This window comes from Nelusetta ayraudi, unplaced genomic scaffold (assembly GCF_046127955.1).
Source record: "Nelusetta ayraudi isolate G7.1 ecotype Tasmania unplaced genomic scaffold, CSIRO-AGI_Nayr_v1 ptg000059l, whole genome shotgun sequence".
NCBI lineage: Eukaryota > Metazoa > Chordata > Actinopteri > Tetraodontiformes > Monacanthidae > Nelusetta > Nelusetta ayraudi.
The window spans coordinates 1,465,901-1,483,584 of NW_027466109.1; the positions used below are offsets into that span (position 1 = coordinate 1,465,901).

General features: G+C 45.8%; 1 protein-coding gene and 1 long non-coding RNA gene across 4 annotated transcripts in view; one reads left to right on the forward strand and one right to left on the reverse strand.

Annotated features, from left to right (window-relative positions):
- The window catches only part of ralgps2 (Ral GEF with PH domain and SH3 binding motif 2), a 63,224-nt gene that overhangs the window by 27,573 nt on the left and 17,967 nt on the right, over positions 1–17,684 (reverse strand). For 2 of the 3 annotated variants that reach the window (XM_076039267.1, XM_076039265.1), the window contains exons 2-9: positions 16,938–17,039; positions 15,721–15,852; positions 14,932–15,039; positions 13,915–13,965; positions 7,168–7,251; positions 4,195–4,284; positions 3,988–4,080; positions 2,844–2,970 (exon numbers count right to left, since the gene is read on the reverse strand). In XM_076039267.1, coding sequence (XP_075895382.1) covers positions 2,844–2,970; positions 3,988–4,080; positions 4,195–4,284; positions 7,168–7,251; positions 13,915–13,965; positions 14,932–15,039; positions 15,721–15,777 — 610 coding nt within the window. In that variant the 5' untranslated portion in view covers positions 15,778–15,852; positions 16,938–17,039. The remainder of the gene's footprint in view (positions 1–2,843; positions 2,971–3,987; positions 4,081–4,194; positions 4,285–7,167; positions 7,252–13,914; positions 13,966–14,931; positions 15,040–15,720; positions 15,853–16,937; positions 17,040–17,684) is intronic. The other variant, XM_076039266.1, reaches the window with a different exon arrangement.
- LOC142897173 (uncharacterized) lies at positions 3,633–6,314 on the forward strand. Its single transcript, XR_012928427.1, has 3 exons — positions 3,633–3,711; positions 5,350–5,527; positions 5,895–6,314. It is a non-coding gene; the product is annotated as an uncharacterized LOC142897173 (long non-coding RNA).

Sequence of the window (17,684 nt, forward strand, 5' to 3'; positions counted from 1 at the left end):
AGAAAAAGACAAAAAAAAAAAATCCTCAATTTCCTTAAAATTAATTAGTTACTATTCTTTAAATTGCACATTAAAAGGCTTGATGTGAACTCAACTCATGTTACAAGTCATTGTGACAAGGGTGCCAGTCTTCCGAACACAAGTCAGGTTTCTTCAAGTGTTGCTTGTACATCATTATGTGGCACTAGAGAAAAGGGCTAACATGCTCACTGAACCAGGACTCTGCTGAGCTACTGACCTGCTTTCTTGACTTGGCCCAGGCAGACAAAGTCAAAGAAAGTGTGTGTGTGTGTGTGTGTGTGTAGCTGTACATTTCTGTGAGCTCTTTGTTCCTTGCATGATTGGCTGGAGAACAGGAACAATCTCACAGGAGCTTTTAAGACTCATGAGCGCAAGACAGACAGGAGGGGACTGTGTCTGGCAGGCCCTCATTGCAGGTCAGAGTGCAAACACACACAGGCACGCACACGGTTGGGTGCACACAGAGGAGAAATCAAAGTCTGTTGCGCGTACACACACACACACACACACACACACACACACACACACACACACACACACACACACACACACACACACACACACACACACACACACACACACACACACACACCTTTTTTTCCTCCCCCAGCCTGGATGATGTGAGACATCACACCTACAAAAGAAGGAACAGAACCACCGCAGGAAGTCTTTGTAGCGGCACCGCGTGTTGTTGTGTCTTTGAGGAACCACTCCTCAATGGCCACACATTAAAAAAAACATAAAAAGAACACTAGCACTACTTTTAGCCCTCTGCTGTGGGTCGGAGTGTTGGCCTCAGCTTCAACCACAACTTTGTTATTAGAAGTCAAACACAGAAGAAGAAAAACCACCAGAAAAACAGTTGACTCTTCGCACACACAGCATTCAAGTTGGAGAACGAAGCTCCGGAGAGAGAGCTGCGGCCCGTTGGTTCGGTTCCCGACTCCTGGTCCTGTGATGTGCCAGCCTGGCCAAGTCTGGCTGTGAGCAGAGCCAGCCGGTCACACGTCGGCACACACCAGCAAAACACCAGAGACTCACCAAACTCACTGACGAAAAGACCAAAGAGGAAGAGTCTGTCTTGTTCCCTCACGCATGTAATGAGGTTTAATAAAGACGCATGGGGCCTTTCTGTGTGGCGTTTGCATGTTCTCCCTCTGTCTGCGTGGGTTCTCTCTGGGTTCTCCAGCTTCCTCCCACACTCCAAAAACTGTAGAGTTGAACTGGAAACTCTAAACTGTCCACAGGTGTGTATGCAGCTGTGTTTCCATTACAGTTTTTCACAAAATATAAGCGACATTTCTAAAAATTTTAATAAAGTACAGTTGCGATTTGCAGGCATTTCCATTGAATGGTGTGAAGCGCATAAGCCGTAATTCTCGTAAAATCTCGTCCCGCGAGATTTACGAGAATTACATTTTGTGTTTGTTTGCTGCCAAGAATGGTTGTTATAGTTTTCTCTTTGATTACTTGTAAAAAAAAAAAAATCAATTTCCTCCTCTGTCCAAACATAACGCGCAATTTTCACTTGAAGTGAACTGGTCATGGGTGTCACCCTGCCTTCACCCTATGACAGCTAGGATAGACTCCAGCAGACCCCTGTGAACCTAAACTCAGGCATAAGCAGGCATTGAAAATGGATGGATGGTTTAACTGGCCAGCCTGGAAAGTTTACGGGCCTCGGTTGTTCAGTTGGCTCTCAGCGCTCCTACTGGTTCTGGCTTGAATGCAACGACCAAACACAGATTTTGAAAATAAAATTCTAATTTGTATCTGCGCTGCTGCCGTGTGAGCGAAGCCCCAGCAGAGCGACCTGAGGTTCGCCCCGAGGAAGCCCATCGCCGTTGCCAGGCGTCCACCTCGGACAAGGTCTGTTTACATGTTTGTGTTCACTACAAACAGGTCTGATGGTCTCTGGGTTTTTTTTTTTTTTTCTTGGGCTGCTGTGCGAATACTTGTTACCACAGCGTTTGCCAGCTGCCAAACTAAAGGAGGGAAAAAACACACACACACACTGCGGCGAGAACAGACCGTACGGCCATAAAAGCCACGCGTGAGAGCCCGTGTGTGCGGCGCTGCGAGGCTTTCACCTCCATTAGTCATGTGGGATTTCTCGGTGACGCCATGCGGTGGAGCAGGCAACGTTATTATGAAACATCCAAATGTTTTAAGCGTCTTTTTTTAAAACGTAGGGCCGGTACAGTCCACAGATTAAAAGGACGACACAGTACAAGGATTTCTTTAAACTTGTTAAACTGAAACCTTCACTGGGAAGTGCAGCTCGGAAGGGCCGACCTCCACCGCCTGGGCGGCGCAGTCCCAGGCCTGCAAGGCCGAAACATTATGATGGTAATTGAAGAACTTGCAACGAGGTAGCTCGCTAGGTCGCCATCTCTGCTCCTAACACACAGAGCCATCCACAGACTCAAAATGAGGTTATTATTCTTTCCAACCAGAGGAGCAGGAGATATATTTGGCTGCCGATCTGAACCTCAAACCTGTGAGCTCAGCTGCAGGTCTCGTGCGATTTAGTGGAAACAGCCAACAACACAAACAACAACACAACCCCAAAACAATTAATAAACTCCAGTTTTCAGTGTTTGCTTCTGTACGGGCCGCCAAACAGAAGTCTCTTCTCGATGACGATGGTGCTGAGCGATAGATGTCTGACTCTTTCCGAAATTCAAAAGCTTTGTGTCTCTCAGGTGTAGCTTAGTGAACACGTGACGTAAAGATAAAAAGTGCAGACAGCGAAGCGTCCTTTGGTGATTGAGCCTCAGGAGGTTTGTATGCGTGCGTGTGTTAGTGAACATGTATCCTACCCAGGTAAGGTATACAGGAGACCATGCTCTGGCTGCTGATGAAGTCCCTCAGACGTTTGTAGTTGTCCTCTTTGGACATCAGGTAGTCGAGCCGATCAAACGTTGCCTTGTCCTTCCGACTCAGTAGCTGCCGAGCAGAGAGGAAAAAAGACATGAGGCAAAGCCCTTAAAACACATCCACGGTCTGTTTAAATAGTTCAATTTGATGACTATCAAGCTGTCGCGAAAATATGTTGTCATTTGCATCCAAGGTGTGGATAAAATGAAGGTATATTACTTAATAAAACCCAGATTTTCTTCCAGGGGCAAAGTGACTCTGAGGAGCATTTTGCAGAGCATAGAAGCACAAAGACAGACAGAGACTCGCATGCTTGTGTCTGTTTTTTCCATTTCTCAGAGCCACCGAAAAAGAGCAAAAGTCCTGCAAGAAGTGCGCAGAGCAGACAGAGGAGTCTGGACCAAAGACGGAAAGCGACCATCCTGAGTGTGTGTGTGTTTCTTGGGCTGTGGATGCAAATTTGGCTCTGTTGAGAGCTCGACATGTTGAATAGGAAATTAAAAAAGGCTTGTGGTCCTTCACCAACATTCAAGGCCCAAGAGTTAAAATGATTTATTGGAATAAAATGGGATATAACATACACATGTATGTTTTGAGTTGGATAAAGTGACTTAAAAACACAATGACTGTTGAGTTTTCATTGGCTCATAGTAAGCACAGGCAGCTCGGCTTGACGGGAGGAGGCCACGCAGTATTTCAGCAACACAGCTCGACTCTCTGCTCAGAATGTGATATCATGACATCACAGCTGGTAGGGGAGAGATATGAGATCAGCCTGGCAGTTGGTACAAGAACCGTGACAGCATGCTGGTAATAGACCAACAGTATATGTATTTGTTTATGAGCAATGTGGTTTCACATCATTGGATGGTAAATAACATTTGACACCGGCCCTATAAAAATAAAATATCAAGGCGGCCAGAGGGCGATTTAATTTTTGAAACAAGTTCCAGCTAATAATTTCTAGGCTGAGCTCTTTTGTTGTATTGATTCTAATGTTAGTTTTTCTGCTTATGATTTGCAACAGCATCCCAAGTCTATTGAAGCCAACCTTGTTATAATGAGAAAAAAAGTAAATAAACTCACCGCCCAGGTCTTAGTGAGCCTGAAGATGGGAGCGCTCTGCAGCGCCGACACCACCGCCATGACTGCGTGCAGGTTGTTCATGTCGCACAGTTTCTGGGAGGCAACAGAGAAGAAGCAAAGGTCGAGGTTAGGAAGGATGGAGGGTTACGGTTGGGGTTCGTGTGTGTGTGTGTGTGTGTGTGTGTGTGTGTGTGTGTGTGTGTGTACCTTGGCCGTGCGGATGTACAGACTCAACACCTCTGCCCTGATCTTTAACGTCTGCGCGTGCAGGATCTCTCGTACCACCCAGAAACTCGTCTGCAGGGAGAGAAAAAATCCAGAGAGTTAGAAAAAACAAAAACCAGAACAAAAGACAAACATAGGTGTCAGCGTCATGGCAACGCAGGAAAACAGATGGAGGGATCCTCCAGAAGCGACGGGAGAGGAAGAATTATTGGCCGTGTGTGACGTTCTTCCGAAGACATGATGAATTTTTCAGCCACAAGACAAACTGCGGATAAGACTTCTGTCTCGCTCTAATCTGCAGTTTTTTGTTATTTTGTCAGCCAAGTGGAGTTAAGCCCTGCAAAAATACCAGTTAAATGAGTTGCTCAGAAACAATGCTTCACTGGAAATACAGAAAAAAAGGAGATGCAAATTAAAGAGGAAATGAACTGAACCGCTAATGTGCCTGTGTGTGTGTGTGTGTGTGTGTGTGTGTGTGTGTGTGTGTGCATCATGTAAGTTCTCAAGAGTTCGGAGCCAGAAACCCTCTTCTTCGGGGAAACACGCGTGGAGACGACTCACACTCACCAAATCAATCAGTTGGAGCTCAGGGGAGGCAAGACGGGAAGGGAAGGGGAGGCAGTGGAAAGTGGGGTGGGGTGGGGTGAAGAGGAGTGTACGAGTGTGTGTGTGTGTGTGTGTGTGTGTGTGTGTGTGTGTGTAAGGGGAGAAAGAAAGCTGGCGTCAACAGTGCAGGACTCGGAGGGATGTCATCCTCCAGCTGTCTTGCACGCCTTGTTCCCATAACATGGTGCAGGGGCAGAGTGACCAGCTCCTCTGCTTCTAACGACCCAGGTGCACTCTCATCATTGTGTGTGTGTGTGTGTGTGTGTGTGTGTGTGTGTGTGTGGGAGAGGGTCGGGGGGGCAGAGGTGGGAGTATGGGATCCGTCGCTGATGCATCGTGCCTTCCCTCTTCTTCCCTCTTAAGAGACTTTGCGCTCCATTAACTTTTGACTCTTTGACTCAATATTGTTCCACTCAGGACACACACACACACACACACACACACACACACACACACACACACACCTGAGGTCGTCCACTGTGGCTGTTTTCTTGGAAATGACCCCCGGCGACATGTTTGTCTTTCTGCTAGGTCGGAGGTGAGGACTCTCCGACTGAGGACGTCATTCAAACACACGATACCCCCCCCCTTTCAAAACGAGTCCCGTCTCTTGTCGCTGCTCTAAACTCCGGGAAGCAGATTCCATGCGAGATCAATTTTCAAGGGAAAAGGTCTCACAGAGGCAGAGATGAAAATCAATAAATGACACGTAAATGCTGGAAACTTCTGGCTCCTGTTCTCGGCTGCATCATTTGCTTTAAAAGAGCCAATTATTGCCAGGTCTCTTATTATGCAGAGCTTTCCGCTGACTGTAAAATGTGATTATAATTTAAGGGCCAAACATGCAGCAGGTTCACAGCCTGTTTCAGTTTCTGCTGTCATCCAACTTGGATTTTCAAGTTTAATCGAAACAAAGTGCGTCTCATAAAATACGAAGGCAGCGGCTTTAAATACACGGCTCGTGCTCTTGTCAGCGCTGACATCACTTGGGATCAGCATGCACGTAAAAAAAAGGAGGGGTGTGGGGCGTAAAGCGGGTGCACAAAACGCTTTTTTTTTTTTTTTTTTTTTTACAGGTTAGAATTTATTCTCCGGAGCAGAGCATCGCGTCTGCGGCGGCGCTTCATTTACTGCCGCGTCACAGCCAACGGATGCTTTACGACAAATGTAAATAAACGAGTGGCAGTCGGCGGTTCCGAGCACCAGGTTACGAGCAGGAACGGCAAATTTGAAAGGTATGAAGGGGAGGATGAGATGCGAGAGACATGAACATTTGGCTAGACCTGGACTCAGCAGAGGACTGGCCAAGAATCTGGAATGCTGCAGTTCCAATGTCAAGTATTTCCATTCTTTTTTTTTTTTTTTTGCTAAATCTGTGTAGGTAACATTGTGCGGGTAACATTTTTCAGTATATGAGACAATGTCTGGTTTTTGTCTGGCTATTTTTTACGAGTGTCATGTATTGTTACAGCCGCAGCTTTTTCTTGCAGCTCTTAAACTGCCAGATTCATTTATTTATTTTTTTATTTTTACATTTTTAACATGTAGCCAATTTGCTGCACACAAAAGCCATTAAGAAGCGGAGAATTCGACACAAGGTAGGCGCAGGTCTCTCTGGGTGACTAAAGGAAGAAGCATTTGTCTTCAGATCGCTGCGAGAGCCACTTTGTCGCGAGCCTCATTATCCCAAGCTCATTTTCTTCATGTGAAATGAGCACAGCAAAACATCACAATCGCTGGTTGCAATCTGCAGCCCTTCTTTCCACCCCCCCACACACCCCACCCCCCACAGCCACACATTCCTCTTTGAACATCTCATATTTATCCTGGAGGAGAAGCGAAGAGGATCTTGAAAGGAACCCAAAGACCAAAAAAAGGGGGGGAAAACGCTGGATGAAGATGAAAGAGAAAAGCCGAACACCCCCTCACATCATCAGCCGCCACTTCCTGCCGATGATTTCACAGGGCAATCAGGTGGTAGTGGGTCGTCAAGAAAACACTTTACTGCATACTTCTGGCAATGTTCTTACAGGCATTACACGACATGCAATACTGCATGAGTAGGGGAAAAGAAAAAAAAACACATCATCATGTCCTCAATGGCAGAGCTGAAGACCAGTAGAGGACTATATAAGTGCCCTCCTGCCAATTTGTTTCATCTGGCTCCACTTATTACATATAACAGTCTGAGAGAGGATGATTAGACAGCGGCCAAACAAGCTAGGCTACCACTTTGGGGCAAGAAAGCAAGCTAGCAGGGTGACTTAGCAACTTGATGCATCAGGGAAGGGGAGCTGGAGGAGTTATTGTGCACCACTTCTCCCTCCAAACAGCAGCTGCTGCTCTCACCTGGTTGAACCTGCGGGTGAAGGCCACGACGTTGGGAGCCGAACTGTGCTTCTCCTTCTTGTTCCAGCCGCAACTGGAGAGCTCCTGAAAAAACAAACAAAAAAAAAGGGCGAAATTCAGGAAAATACGCACTGAAAGGGGCCGAGGGCGGGTTGAGTTCCGAGTGACCTCAACATTCCAGGTGAGGGAGAAAATAGGGAAACTCGGTAGGAACCGGAGGGTCGGAGAGGAAGCAGAGGGAAAAGAAACAAGATGAGGAGGACAAGGAAGAGGAGGAGGGAAAGAAATGTAGGTGAAAAGCTGAAAAACTCAGGATCTTGGATGATGGTGAAAACAGATCACGACAAAGGAAGTCACATTTTCTGGAAACCAGTTCCATTTTAATTTTGTCTGAACAAATCCAAATCATCCTGACAAGCAGGCTTAATAAAAAAAAAAAAAAACTACACTAAATGTTACGAAAACAGTCCCTTTCCTTCAACCAACAGCATCAACTCTTTACTTGAAGCGAGTGCTGGTGAAGCACGAAGTCACAACACTGGGCAATAAGGCTTCCAACCCAATTGGTTGGATTATACAGTTACGCAAAGGAGTGACTAAAGGCTTCTTTGAAAGTGTACGTCATGCATAATACATTTTAAATATACAGTGAAGACAGCACATTGAGCCTTTTGCTTACAGCCTCCCACATAAAACTGTTTTGGCTTCCAGCTGAACCTGATGCTTTGTTGGAAACCTCTACACGTGTGAGAGGAGCCAAAATATATGGTGATGGGGTCACTAGCAGGCTAGACGCCGCACACAGTCATAAATTTCACCCAGTACCTTTTCTGACCACTGAACGCATTCACCACGGCGCATTCCTCCAACACTAGACGTGCAAAGTAGCAGCAGCTGCACTGATGACAAATTCAGTCGTCTCGCAAGTCCGAGTGCAGACGTTTGACTTTCAGCACAGGAAACCGTCCGAAGGGGCAGTCACACAACCGGGCTCATCTTCGGGGGCGTGTCTGGTGTTAGTGAGCCAATGATGAGGTAAACACGGCAAGACCGCAAGAGACACTGTGAGGGGAACCCAGAGACCCGCCGCAGGACGCTGACGTAACAGCAGGAGGAAAAAGTTCTGATTCCTACCAGTCGGCCAGCATTCGGCTACAATATGAGAAAAAGCAAAGATGAATTTTAGCTGCAGCCACACTGTCGGCAAGCAACAATGTTGACTAAACTGGACACTGCGTTGCTGAAGTAGCAAACGCCAAACAGGCTGAGGCCAGGTTGCGTATGACTCGCACTGAGGGGACACATCACACCACAGCTGTTACAGTGGGAGACGTGTGTGTGTGTGTGTGTGTGTGTGTACGTGTTTATGTTTAAGACTCGCTGCTTCCTGACTCAGGAAACGGGAGGACAGAGGATCATGCTGTGGATGAAGCAGCAGCAGCATCTTTCCACAGAGGTTTACGAGTCTGTGTGGAGCAGAACAGGATGGAGAAGAACCGCGGGGGCGGGAGGCTACAGTCCGTCACGGTGCAGACAATTCAGCATTTATTTGAGTTTTAAAAATTCTATTTCTCCTCCCTGCCGTCCTGTCAGCCACCACCTCCAAAACGACGACGCTCCCCGCTAACAGGAAGCCACAGAGTTTGTCCGTCTTGTGGTCCAGACCTCCACCTGACCACCCAGGCAGGTGGTGCTGGTGCTGGGCTGCAGCCTGCAGACGCTGCCGCAGCGCCCTCCAGGACCAGAGAGGCCCGACGTGTCGACACCGGACCACCTGGCTCACCTCTCCCACCCCAACAGCCGTGTTTTTGTGCTCCAGACTGAAGCCGGGGCTTGGACTCGTCTTTCTTTATTGTTTTCCACTTGTTATGTAGTTTCCACAGCCGCTGCGTTTTTAGTGGCAGGAAAAAACGAAGCAGAGCCTATTCAGAAATTATTATTAGTTAATTTCCTTTATTCCATTTGCGCTTCTCGCACTAAATATTGCTTTTCCATTACATGCTGCAGACAGTATTAATAAATAGTACTCTCTTTTTTTTTAACAACACAAGAGTTTTTAGAGGGACGTTTTGACGACCTGACTCCGGGGGGAGAAATTTAAATGCGGCAGTTAAAAAAAAAAAAGGAATGGTGCCCTGGGCCAAACCTCATGCTTCCTGTCATTTCCACATTCTGGTCTGGCAGCGTTGCGCTTCCATTGAAGATCAGTCCGGCAGAACCGCTTCAACTTGGCCGGCCCTTCGCTGGTATGTTAGTTAACGCAAGAGTGACGTCGATGTTGGCCCGCTATTTAATGACCCGACAGGTTGTAACAAATAAGTTACGGGCTCAAAGAGTCTCGCGTTGGATCCGACCGCTAGCTATAATGAAGATCAGACTTCTGGCCGAAGCCCATGGAGGCTTCACCTCGACTCAAATGTTGCTAATCTTAGGAATGGAATCAAGAGGAACTTTCCCCGAGAAGAGGAATGGAAAACTTCGAGCAACCTGCAGGGGAGGGTAATTTTTTTTATAATCAAAAGAACACACCAAATACGGATGATTTACAGTCTCAAAGTAGCAGAAAATTTGATTCAGCTAGTTTTCTTAGTTCCTTACGCGGCTGAGTTCAAAACAAGCAAATCAGGTTTGTGTTGCCTGCTCGTCGTGCAGAAACAATGGTACACTGTACAGCCACATAAGGCCAAACCACATGACAAAACAGCGCAAAGGTCCATCTTACAGTATTTCCTTTTTTGTGTTTTGATCTCAAACGTGAATGAAAAAATTGCAGGGCGAGAGGGAAGGATGCGATTGCTGCTGCTGTTCTTCTGTCGAGGGCACTCGTAGCTCAAAGAAAAGGAGTTGGACGTACGAGTTCAAATAGCGCACGAAACACTTCTCAAGATCTTATCAACAGCGCGCGGCACCGACTGCGCGGAAAACTATTAGGAGCCGTGTCGGTGGCCGCAGGTCTTTCACTCTGCTCACAGCCGCTTTTACAATTTGCTCGAAGGATTTCAGCACCGAGCGGGTAAGTGACAGACTCGAGCACGACACAAAAAAAGCAATCTGGGGGAGAGCGGAGAGGCGTCAATCAACCACACACAAAGACGGCTTGAGCTGCGACCCAGCAGTTGTGGTGTGAATTTTGAAGGAATGATAAAAGCCGTGTTTCCATGGCATCCCTCCCTCACCTCCCACTCATTTCTACCATCCATCTTTTCTTCCTCACTCCGAAAGTCAAGAGCCAAAGAACACAACGGCAAATCCAGCCGAGGGCCGTAGATTATTCTGCCATGGCGAGAAAAAAAAGAAAGGAAAAAGAGAAAGAAAAAGAAAGAGCCTGTTGTTGCCATCAACTAGACTGGCCTCCGCTTCAGAAGAGGACACGTGACTGCGGCGGCTCCTCTGATTAACAGTTCACTGGTGCTTTGCTCTCGCTGGCTGTGAATTAATGATGGCAAGTGTGAGGGGGAAACCTCTTCACTGGCCCTCGTAGAGAATATATATCAGTTGTCGACCCGTCGATGTCATTGAAAAGGACGTGGTCCAAAATAACTGTCAGTCTTTCCGCCTGTGTTTGTAATGTTTGTTCCGTTAATGTTACATAATGGTTTCTTTTTTTTTTTTTAAGAAAGCCAATGAGTGAGGATTTGGAAGTTGAGCTGTAAAGAAACTGGAAAATAGTAGCAAACATTCTGGTTTACATTGTTTGAAGGTTGCAAATGCTTTGAAAAAATGCTTAGATTCCATTTTTCAGCTCATCTTCTGTTGAGTTGTGTCTTTAAGTACAGTACAAGTCATGTTTTTATAGGCACTTATAAAAAGCTCCTACTCTCAGTTATGATCGGTCTACTTGAAGGAGCGGCAGAAAATCACCGACTGTAATTTATGACCATAGCAACGGCTCCAAGCGGTAGTTATTCTTAAAAAAAAATAAAAATAAATGACTTGAGCTTTAGAGGGATAAGAGCAGGTGATGGATTGCCAGTCGAGCACATTTAAGCCATGCAAAAGGGCAACATGTGCAGCGTGCAGGAGAAAAAGATGAGGCTTCGCTATATCAATCGCTCGCTCTGCAGCCGCTCAGTCTTACTGACGCACGCAGAGTAAATCATGTTTAGAATAAATAGGAGCGAACAGCTGTCCGTCCCTCTGATGGAAAACTCAACTCATCCGTTGCTTCTTCTTATGCGGGAACTCAAAAGGTGTCAACTTCAAGGCCCTCGTGGGGACACGTGGACAGGTCCGAGCGGAGCCGTGAATGAGATTCACCTAATCAGAAAGGTCAGAACCCTCTGGAAGTCTTGTTAGAAGAAACGCTAACTGAGTTACGACACAGCTTCTGGTGGAAGCCGGCCAACCATCTTTCCACTGTAGGAAAAAATTGAACATTTGTTACGCCATCAAAACATCTTTAAAGGTCAAGTCGTGTTGATTATTGTTGGCTATCTCATCGCAAACCCTGATGCCATTTATTACGCAAAAAAATAAATCAGAATGTTCCTGCACACGTCACTTTACGAAGACTCAAATGTAATAAATCTTGACGTTAACAGGAAAAAAAAACAAAAACAGCCAGAACACAGAACTATTGTTCTGGAGGAAGTGCCAAGCTTTTGTTCGGAGAGTCACACGGCTGAAGGCTGCAGACTGCCGCCTACTGGCGGTTGTTTCAACAGAACGCAGCAGGACCAGCCTTTGCATGTTAACAGTTAGAGCGAACAGGTTTATTCAATGCGAGCCAAGAGAGCAACACAAATATTGTCCTGCACTCTGACTCGGCTTTGTTTACCTCCTGTGTTTACCCAAGTAGATTTCAGTGAGACGTGCTCGCTGACGGGCGCTTAAGAGGCCGCGATAGGCAACATATCATATGATTCAACAAGGTTATTTAATACTTTCCTACCTGGGCAGCGGGCCAAGTGAAACAGTACACACACACACACCACACACACCACACACACACACGCTTTTTCCATCAACTGTCTGCAGGAGCTCGGTGAGACGGACAGGACTGGAAACTCCACTTGAGCTCACTTTCGTCCCCTTGAAATGCAGCTTTTAACTCCCCCCCCCCCCTTCACTGTCGGGTCACGGTTGCAAAAGAACAGCACGAGGAGGAACGAGGCCTCTCTGGTCTGCTGCTGTCTCTTTCACTGATGCAGCTGGGGTGACCAGGTACCGTTCACGCCACACTGCTTCACCTCCTCCTCCTCGCTCAGACGCTACCCTGATGCATCGGAGCGTTTGCGGCGGTGTAATGAGAGTCTGAAACTGCAGCCGGTGCTGCCAAACCAACCTCAGGAATTACTTACGACTGCTGGGGGGGGGTGAGCGGCTGATCAATACGGGGGAGCTTTTTCCAACCTGCATGTATGAAAATGTGCAGAAAATGAAGAGCGAGATCATGGAGGAAGTCTGAGACGGCGACGTCAGAGACCCTTCGTGAAGGAACCGCAATGCTTCAGAGAGAAGCCCTGACGAAATCCACCTCCTCCATTTTTTTCCATGGCTCAAAGTGAAATATTTACAGGGCTCCAAAAAAAAATTCACACTGCGCTCGCCGTTGGCCACAGTTATCAGGATTAAATCAAACAAGGGGTCTAGGGAGGGTGCCAGAGATGTGCATCCAGCTCTGTGTGTTTGTGTGTGTGTGTGTGTGTGTGCGTGCGTGCGTGCTAGCTGCGAGCCAAGAGTGAGACAAGTGTTGGAAGTGTGTGAAAACAGGAGACAGACTGCGCTACGTTTCTCTGCGGTCTCGCCGCTGCTTTCATAAGGCCACTGTGGGCAACTGTAACAACACGGGTTATCCTGACAGCTGTCATGGTGGCGCGGACGCGGCAAAAAAGGGAAAAGATTGATTTAAAAAATACTTCAGAAAACAGTCTCGATTTCCAAAACAAAGTCATCCGCCGCTTTTATGGTATAAAAAGGGGGACTTTTATTACACAGATGGACCTAAACTACTCTAAGGCGTGAAATAACAATATGTTCTCAATAACTTCTCATAAAAATGTTGAGAACTTCCCAGTGAGAGACAAGAATCAAGCCTGCAGAGCCAGCAGCTGCTGCTAGCCACTGTGTGTTCCGCATGTTCTTGGAGAGATGACGGTGAAACGTGAAAAGTATTAAAGAATGCTTCTGGAACATGATGTACAGGATGTGAAAAAAAAAAAAAAAAAAAACTAAAAAAAATGTTTACAGCTGCCTGCGAAAGAGATTAAGGTGTGTTGCTACACAACGCAAACAGGATCAGATGTGCAGCGTTCTGCCGGCGATGGCCAACAAACCTTAAAGCAGAATCAATTTAGGATGGATGGATGGAATTTAGAAATCCTGCTTTGCTGGTACTGCACTTCTGAGGCGACTCTGCGGTCATGTTCAGCAGATTATGCAACCGACTGGAAATGTCATGGGAAAGACGCTTTGTTTGCTCTACTAAACACGGTCCAAAATCAATCAATCTCGGATGGAAATTCATTGTAACACTGCAACGCAACCTTATTTTGCCATTTGCAGCCTGACACAACCCCTTCAGAGGAGCTGGTGTTATTCTGCGGGACGTACAATTGGATTTAACAACCGCCTCTGATCTGTTTGACTGATGGAAATGGAGGGGAAAATGTTCTGGGGGAGGGGGGAGACAGGAGGCTGAGGCATGGGAAGGTTTGGACAGATTTAAAACGCTACGTTATGCATTTCTGTGACGCAAAGAAGGAAAAAAGCCCACAAAGGAAAGCAGAAACAAACAAATATTCTCACCTCTGGCTGGATTGCTTTGAAAACAGGAGCATCCATGAGCGTAATCTGACCCTGAAGGGGATCAAAGACAACAGACGTCAGGAGAAAATACAATCATAGTGCATTCTGTCCCTTCTGAGGGATACTTCACTTCAAATGTTGCTATCTGTATGCGTTTTTAGGCTTGTGTAAACACTGCAGACCATTTTTAAACTGTTTGCTTTATTATTTAGATATTAGAAATTTTAAAAAAAAATAACGTTCCCTTCTCATCCCCATAGACACCCAGGCAACTTCACACATCACAATCACTCATTCACTTACAATAGCTAATATCAAAATGACAAAGCAAGCAATTTTAAAACTGCCTCCGTCGTTCAACTGTGTTGTTCACTTGAGCCCAAGTAGACACCAAACATACCAACAACGGCTTGAAAGCTAAGTTTAACATGAAAAGTAACGTGAAGTTGCCGAATAAATATAAAAACAATGAAACATACAATTTTTTTAATAAATAAAAAAATGACACTGACAAAGGTGCACTTAAAAGCTCCACCCTTCCTGAAACAGAGGCTATCAAGTCTTCAGCGGCAAATAAAAGACAAATATCGCCCTCTTGTGGTGTTTTTCAGCACATCGAGTAATGCGCCCAAAAGCAATTTATTTGGAGCAATAAAATGACGACATTTTATTTAAATTTATATAACCATGGAGTAGAATCCCAGTTATTATTGTGGTCCACAGCAATGTGAAGCTAACATCAAAGACATTTGACTTCCAGACACTGTGAATAGATTAGGCAGAAGAAATTGGTTGGAAATAAAGAATGGCTTCTTGGCAGTGTCAAGGATCATCAATTATTACAGATTCAAACTCTGACCCCATTTCCTCCTCCTCTGCCATCCCGTTGTCACGCCGTGTCGCATCAGCACATCGGCAGACGCACTCGCAGAACGTCTAATTCAAATTTTTAAAGTGCAGGGGGACGGGGAGGGTGACACGGCAATAGAAGGGCGGGATGGTTTCAGCTTGACTTACCGCATACTCCTCAGGCGTGACTTTGAGCACGTCGAACACGACGGCATCGAAACTTTTCTTCAGGTCTGAGGAGCCCTTGTCGCTAAGGGACTCTGAGCTGCTGCTCTTCTAGGAAACAAACACACACACACAGAAAGATTTATAGAAATGATGGCTGATATTTAGGATCAGGCTGAAGCAAGTCTGAATTATATACATATACATTGTTCAAATGACCTAGTTCAGATTTTTTTCCACTCAGGTGACATAGAAAAAAATTTGAATTGTGTGTGTGTGTGTGTGTGTGTGTGTGTGTGTGTGTGTGTGTGTGTGTGTGTGTGTTAGAGGGGATGGGGGATGGAGGGGCGGCTCTTTGAATCATACAGTAATGCATTCAAGGCAAATCTGTCGAACAATTCTACATCATTTGTTACTACATATTATTACATATTATTACACATTCTATATCAGTAATATTCTATACAAGCCTGAAACTGCTGTGGAAATCAATAGCTTTCATTATCTGTTTGTCTGCATCCATCAATACTATCCAGGTAGAGATCTTCTGCTATTGGCTTTTGTCTTTCCTTCTATTATGGGGCCACTAGTCAACTAAGCATGCAGACTGATTAATACAATACAGATATCAGGTTTGGATCATGTCTAAACAAAAAAAAAAAAAAAAGCATCTCAGCAACAAAACGTCCAAGTAAATCCAGCCAAAGGAAGACACACACAAAAAATTGCCCGTGTTGCAAACAGAATGGTGTGCAGTAAAGAAGAAGTGGTGTGATGTGGGAGGGGCCTCACCTCAGAGGCTGTGGCAGCCGTGGTGGTGATGCCTGACTGACCATTGGGGAGGTCCATCTTTTCCACACCATCCAGCTTCAGCGCAGGAGACCGTTCACCATCCTCAGCTGCAGCAAAGGCCTGCCTGGCTCCCTGGACAAACACAATCAGACTAAATTAATACAGAAATAAATAAACTAATGCCAGGTCACGTTGCACCTTGTCCAGACCTCCTCTGAACACATGCACCAGGCACCACCAGGCAGCAACAGCACCACCCACTGGTTGAAATGTGTAAGTGGACTCGATGGAGAAGCTCCAGGTTGAGCTTGAGTGTTCAGTTTCAAATTCAACTGAAGTGAAGTATCAATAACAATTAAAAATTCCAATAAAAAACACATTTCAAATATCCATGTTTCTCTCCAAACTGAATTGTGTTTGTGCCGTGCGAGCATGCGTGTGAATTGTTGCAGTTGCAGCGGGACCTTGCTGATCCGGTGATTTCAGGTGTTAACGGTCGGCAGGTGTTGATGGACGGCGGAGCTCGGAGCTCGCAGCTCGCAGCAAAAACACACGGCGGTAACCTGACGTCATTTCCAGAATGCACACGCAGCGCCTGGCTAGTCTGCAGGCAGAGGCACGCAGTGTCACCGCCACCATTCACATTGTTTTTATGATTTTATGGGAGGCCAGGGTTGTAAATGTCACTGATGTGCATCTAATTGGCCAGTGCTCCTGTGAGACACAGGCTCAAAACTGTCAATTGTAATAAAAAAAAATATATATATATATGAATCTGCACGGTAACTGGAGGTTTCGGCTGAAGCTGTTACAGACGTGACGTAAGCTTAAATATTTGAACTTTGAATCTTTAAATATTGAACATCAAATATTTGCAAAGTTAAGTAACAAGTAAATTCTAATATTTGTTCATTTATACATTTTAAACCTAAAACGTTTGTTATGTCAGTCATGTTCTTATGATGGAAAAAAAAAATCATAAAACTGATTTACTTAGGCAAGAGGTTGTAAACAGAGGGCTAAGTATGCAGTCGTATGGAGATCTATGAAGTGTTCTTCATAGTGGGACAGTCCCATGAACAGCCAAGAAGGAAAAACAAAACAAAACAAAAAAAAAAACAGAAACTGGGGTCCAAAAATGTGTTTTTTTATTATTCCCAATACACATCCTGTGTATACAGACTCCACACTGTCCTGCTCATTCAAACTCCACTCACCAGTCGAATGTCAGATGCACATAATGCCGGATGTGTTGATTGTCTCCAGTCGCTGCCTCTGTGTGTTCAGTCCCGTCTTTCTCCTACAGCCACTTCTGCTGTCTGTTGGAAAGGGAGGAAAAAAATATTTATTAATTTATAATTATTATTATTATTATTATTATTATTATTAACTTGAGGAGGCCACAGGTCGATCATTTTCTGAGAAGTGGACGAAAGGAAAAGAAGTGAAAGCTGTTATATTTCTCACACATGAGTTCATTTTCAGTTTTAAGTAAGTCAATTTTCCATGATATGGGACTTTCAGCTTCATGCTGTCCCTTTGCTGCGCTCAGCCTCCACCAGTAGGTGTCTCACTACGTCAAGACGTGGAAGCCAAGGTTGGTTTTTCCTGGTCTCGGGCTGCTTGTACACAAAGTGCCGCATGCTGGCAGACAGCGCTGAGCCGCTTTCACGGGGCTGAAATCTACTCCGAGCCTTCAGATTACATCAGCTTTGCCCTCCTGACATGAGCGCGTAGATTCCTCAAGGTGCCGAATCAACCGCAGAACTATTGTAGAGCTCCGCGACCTCACAGAACAGAGGCACGGTCGCAGAAACGTGGGAGCGGCATCTCTTCTGTGCACCTTTGGACTAGATGTCCTCACTCACGATGACAGCCGGTGTGTCACCGTCACAAACAAACAAGCCCAGGCCGTGCACGCCGGTCCTGAGAGGCGTTCACACGCTCCAGGCCAGGACGCCTGT